The sequence below is a fragment of the Phragmites australis genome, chromosome 8 (genome assembly GCF_958298935.1).
Source record: "Phragmites australis chromosome 8, lpPhrAust1.1, whole genome shotgun sequence".
Classification (NCBI taxonomy): domain Eukaryota; kingdom Viridiplantae; phylum Streptophyta; class Magnoliopsida; order Poales; family Poaceae; genus Phragmites; species Phragmites australis.
Genome location: NC_084928.1, coordinates 34027778 through 34033777, shown reverse-complemented (window position 1 = coordinate 34033777; position 6000 = coordinate 34027778). Strand labels below are relative to the sequence as shown.

At 42.8% G+C, this 6000-nt stretch overlaps 1 protein-coding gene across 1 annotated transcript; it reads right to left on the bottom strand.

Annotated features, from left to right (window-relative positions):
- Positions 1-2614: 2614 nt before the first annotated feature.
- LOC133927188 (14 kDa zinc-binding protein-like) lies at positions 2615-4738 on the bottom strand. Its single transcript, XM_062373524.1, has 6 exons — positions 4582-4738; positions 4427-4486; positions 3402-3488; positions 3172-3319; positions 2964-3081; positions 2615-2858 (listed from the first exon to the last, which is right to left on the bottom strand). Exons 1-6 carry the CDS (start codon positions 4635-4637, stop codon positions 2791-2793), a joined length of 537 nt encoding a protein of 178 aa, XP_062229508.1. The 5' UTR covers positions 4638-4738; the 3' UTR covers positions 2615-2790.
- Between the last annotated feature and the right edge of the window lie 1262 nt (positions 4739-6000).

Here is a 6000-nt window from a genome sequence, read left to right as displayed (position 1 = left end):
AAGTTTGTTGAGAACCCCAACACACAATCTATGATGAATGCAGTAGCTAACCAGCTGGTGGTCGTCAGTATCGACACATGGATTATATTTGGATAATACGAGGTTTGGTATCTATAGTTATTCTTGCAATATTGCCATGAACCATGAGGTCACCATAGCAAGCTATGGGCAACATCTAGCTGGATAAGCTACTTGATTGTATGAAGGTAATGGCGTCAACTAGAGTGACCAGGGCTATATTTACATGAAGAAGAATTGTAGAACTGTTGCACAAATGTTTTAAAGGAAAAACCATGGTGATTTATCTCAGAAGCGCGTGTCATTGTATTAATAGGAATAAAAGTTTAGCATATGAAAAAGCAGAGGGATCATAACCGAGTCCAAGAAACTGATCCCTTTGTCAGACCATGAGAGCATAATACGAAATGTGTTTATCTGAAATAATAAAAAAATGGACTGGAATTCGTCGACAAATGGAAAGACACTGTATATAAACTCTAATTTGAATCTGAACACGATGCCATCTGTTTGTGCCACTAATGCAACGTGATGTTTAGACAAGAATGTTCTCCTCGCACATCTATCCTCTTGCTTTTGGTGAAACTATAGCGGAAATGACAACTCGTGCTCCCCTTCCAAGCCCCAACCTGGCACAAACTTCTGTTTGCGACGACTCTTACGCTCAAGATTTCATTGTTCTTGTCTTATACGTGAAATAGTAGAACCAGGTTTTGAGTGAACAAGCAATGTTTGTCGAGCATTACTTAGTGATATCAAGGAAAAAAGAATTAAATTAACTAAATCCAACTATAATCAAGATAAAAATGGAATTTATTATACTAATGACAGTTTCGTTAAAAAATGTACCGACGATAGCAACGTTGGAGAGAAATCAACTAAATCCATTGTACAAGGAGACTAATGTAATTCATGGTGCAAAGAAAGTGAACAGAAGTGATGCATGCTTAATGTTATGAAATACTTAAAAATCGGCTTGTTTCACCCCTTTTTTTTGGCTTAGATCCTATTAAAAGTATGTAAGCAATAAGCTCTGTTTAGTAGGAAGAGAAACGAGATGCTTGGATAGAAGTATGCATCATAAAGCTTGTCAGCTTATCCTGTTGCCTTGCTGAGAAATCAGAGAATATGTAATGCAAACACACTACCAGATAGCTAGTTCGAAGACAAAATTGTATGAGAAAACAGGAACATACCGTCATCTTATCATAATCCCATGCCTTATTGGAATACATATATGATCAGATACTCTTGCCCAAGATCCCCATGTGAGAAAAAAAAAGAATTTGTTGAGATGGAAGTAGGATGCATTCGTTCCAGAAAGGTTCCAGAAGATGTTAATCGTAAGCAAGAAGATTGTTTACAATGCTTAGTTCAAAGATTGAAAGAGCACAAACCGGTGAAGAAACTTATTTTATAGGCAGCCGCCACGAGATGCTTTGCTGGTCGCGAGAGAGTGAAGATGCAACATGACCTGGTGAAGCAAAAACAGAGGCCGGTGTTGAGCAACCAGATCATGCTGGCAGCTTCAGCCTCTCACACCAGCAAAATATTCTTCCGGCCCTGATTTCGGATGCCCAAACGAGCAGGGAAGCAGGAAGGAAGAGAAGAGCATGTGTGAAGTGAAGTGAAGTGAATCCATGTGTATATACCATCGCCAACGCGATGCACCACGGTGCTGGGAGGGTGAGGTGAGACGAAATCATCAGAGCAAGACTGCACGAGCCATGCACCGGGGTTATTAGGAATTTGCATAGAAAGCATGGTCCCTGATGCCGTGCGCCCACCCATCCTGACGCTGTCCTGTCGTACCCTCTGTATCTGTGGCCTGTCCTTGGTATCTCTCAGCATCCTGGCATCTGCATCGACACCATCTGTTCTGACGGTAGGTATTCTGAGATTATTAGTTCCTGCAATTTTAGTATCCTGCGACTTCCTTCTCTCTCTTCCAGATGAGATGAGCATGTTTTGGGTTAAGGTTAACGCCAATCTGCATGCTAAACTGCTGATCGGGGACACGGAATGGATAGAGAAGATGCATCTTGATAATGGAAACGAGCTGTCCTTGAATTGAAACGTTGGTTCCTAGTATTCAATGATTCCATTAGAGTGATAATGATGGGATAACCACCTGATAATGATAACACTTTCATTTGTGTTTAATATAAGCACCGGAAAGAATTTTGCCACTCCAAGTTGATGTTGCTTTTCATTTCAGCCTATATACCAGCGTAAAATCAAGGGTTCAACTACCAGGGCATATCGCCTTTGCAAGGCCCACTTGTAAATTATCACCTGTCTGAGGCTAAATATGGTGCTCTGCATATGTATATATAAGAGACAAATGATATCATTTACTCCCGTTTAGTTATGTGAAAGGGAAATAAAGGAAGCCCTTTATTTGGACCCAGCTCCCCTTCATTTGGACTCCAACATAAAAGCATGAAAAATCTCGCTCAGCACTTCCGTTTGCAGAAATATTTCGCAATCTCGAGATGGTAGATGGGTCCTATGCTTATGTCCATGGAAATATAGCACAACTGATGAAGTCATTGCAAGGGCAACCACAGAATCTGTGTAGTGTTCTCACAGAATCTGCTGCAAAAGTTTAGTAATCACATAAACAAGGGATAAGTGCTCAAAGAGGGGCATCACAGGTGCAGACAGTAGTACATTACTCGCTCTCTTTTTGGAACAACGGTCAGACTACTAGCAAATTCAGAAAGAGGCTATGATCATACAAAAGCAAGAAAACATGTCCCACTCTGTAATTTAACCAGGAGGCCATTTCATCTGCCTTCCACCGAGTACATGCAAGTGCAAATGATAGACAGATTGGCCTGTGGACAGATAAATGATACACCATTAGCATAAAAATAAAAATACTCGGATGGAAGAATCAGAAAGAATTATATGGGATAAAGGCTGCGGATGAGCTTCCTTACATCCTTCAGCTCCGTTGTTTATGACAACACGGTACCCATCTGCTACACCTTCCTTCTCAGCCACGACTTTCACCGTGTAAAGAAGCTGGCCCAGAATTTCAGCATGCCTTGGCTCAGCCTGTGAACACGGGATACTGTCATGAGACTCATGACGCAATGTTTACAGGTTGAACTCCTTTTGCCACATAATAAGAACAATATTACATACCTTGTCGAGCCCAGTTAGCCCATCTCTCACTTTTGGGATGACTATAACGTGCACAGGGGCTTGTGGATTAATGTCTCTAAATGCCAAGACTTTCTCATCTTCATAGACAACGCTTGAAGGAATTTCCTTTGCAATGATCTTGTCAAAACTGAGAAAAGTAAACAAAGGTGAATATTCAGTGCTACAAAACAGAATATAAAATTGTAAGTAAGCAAGCTTATGAGATCTACATGGTTGGTCCTCCAATATCGGCAGTGGCCGCGGCTGCTTTGGCAGCAGCTTCCTCATTTGTTGATGAAGCAATGTGGCGCACAAATCTAGAGTAGAAGGAAGTGTATCAGAATTCAGAAATCAACATTAGGCTGTTACTTAAGAAGCATATGTGTGAATCATAGGTGTAAAGGGCTTGAAGAGATGGTTCTAAAAACCAATGGAGCTGAAATCAGCAAAAACTCAGATGATTAATGACTGAAACTAGACCAGTTCCTAGCCATGCCAGGGACCTGGTTGAATTTTGAATTGAATTAATTTGCAGACACAATTTTGTATCAGTGACCAGTGACCACTATAGAAAACTGGGATCCCACAATGACAATTTTGTGGGCAACTCGGAAGTGCTAACACTAGGTTATGAGCCCTTCCTTGCTATTTACTGCCAATTAATGGAAACCAAGAATGCCTACAGAAGACAAAACCACTTGAGGTACTTGCGGTGTATCCAAGAAAGTATTCTTAACTTATACTCGTGTCGATTTCTAGTGAACTTGGATGCTTACCTAACAAAAAAGTTTATGGCAGGGTTGCATTCATCTACGCCTTTCTTGGGCACTACATTAATTTTGCTCGATTCTTCATTGCTTGTTAAATCTGAAACTTCGAACATATACGGGGCCAATGCGCACCTTGTACTGTCTATTTCCAAATATGCCCGTGCTGCTCTAGTCCCAATCAAGTATTTAAACTGACACCAATGTTATCGTTAAAATAACTCTAACCACGATTGTCCTAGAAATTATTCTAGAACAACGCACAGCCTTCGTACGAAATTTCAGCAATCCAGCAGTGCAAAGACTTATTATAAAAAGAAACCTCTCCAATGTTATCAGCAAGCAGGTAAATGCAGCAGATAGTAGGTTATGACCACTCAAAATCCAAAGAAATGGCATCTCACAGTATTACACAAATCAAGCCGCCAAGACTCGCAACACAAATGACCCAAATTCCAAAACAAATTTACATGGGCACAAATAGACACCTTTGGCGAGGGAAGCGGCGGGGGACCTGGAGACCGTGCGGCCGCAGCAAGGCAGAGCGCCTGTGACAAGAGGGAGAAGGACGACTTAGATTGGACAAAACTGCATACGATTCCTGGTCGAACCCACTGGAGGGGAGTAGAATCGAAGAGCTTACCTGAGGATGGAGGACGTGGCCGACATGAGAGTGGCCGCGGCGGCCATGGCCGCCATGGGAAGCGAAGAGGCTGGGGAATGGAGTGGTGGTGCGGCCCTGTGGGGATGCTGCTGCTTCCTCTGAGGCTCGGGCTCTACACCTTCTGGAATATCGGATCCATGGGCCGTCCGATGGACTGTCGACGGTCCAGATGGGAGCTTTTTTATTTTTATATTTTTTCGATTAAAAATTTAAATAAATAAATCCTCGTGAAAAAAATTACAAAACTAAACGCCTACCACCCTCTCATGGGACAGTTAGTCACTTACCGCCCCCTGAGAGGGCGGTAAGCAGGCTCTTACCGCCCTCTCAGTGGGCGGGTAGCCTTACAGCCCTTCCAGGGGCGGGTAGCTACAGTACATGAACCTAGTGCTAAAAATAATTTTAAAAATTATCACATCACATAAGAAGAATATTAGTGAATTTTACCAGATTTTTAGAAATTTATTTGAGGTGCTAACAATTGCTAGAAGTTATAAAAGTAGCCTTTTTTGGAGAATTTTAGTTTAAATTCTACACAGGATTTTTGGGTGAATTCAATTAAAATGGGTTGCACATATATTATGTAACACGTACAAAAAGTTTTAGGATTTTTGGAGCAACAGAACATCACTATTTTGAATAGAGAAGTTAGGAGCGAAATTAAACTTCAGAGTACTGTTCATTGAGGTTTACTGTTCATGTGCTGTAGCTACCCGCCCCCTCATAGGGCTGTAAGGCTACCCGCCCACTGAGAGGGCGGTAAGAGCCTGTGGGACTGCTTACCGCCCTCTCAGGGGGCGGTAAGCGTCTAATTTTGTAATTTTTTTCCACGAGGAATCTATTTATTTAAATTTTTAATTGAAAAAATATAAAAAAAAACTCTCCAGATGGAGCTCGCTGCCTGCTGAGCTCTCTAGAGATATCGCGGTGAAATTTATAGACCCATCAGTTTACGCCCAAAAGCCCAAGCCATTTCGAAGCCTGCCGAACCCTCCTCTACCATACCATATGCCTTCTCCCTCACGCTTGCGGTGGCGGTGATCACCCGCGCTACAAATTCCACCACGTTCTCCTCTGCTAGGGTTAGGTCATTCACCCTTCGTCCTTCTTCCTCGTATTCCTCACCCTTTTAGATCTTTCCACATGGTCGTGTCGCTGATATGTCGATCGTCTCCCTCGTTATCGCCTCCTCATGGCCATCGCATCATACCCTTACGCAGATGTCCCCGCACCCAGGCGTCCCCCACGCTCCCGGTCATTTCATTCTTGACAGGGTGGTAGGAGCCTGAATCTAGGGTGCCTCCACTCTGGGTCGTGAGGAGCTCCGCAACTCCACGCCGCCTACCTTGAAACCCTAGGTGGTCGTCATGTCCACGTCTTCACCCTCACCACCACCAC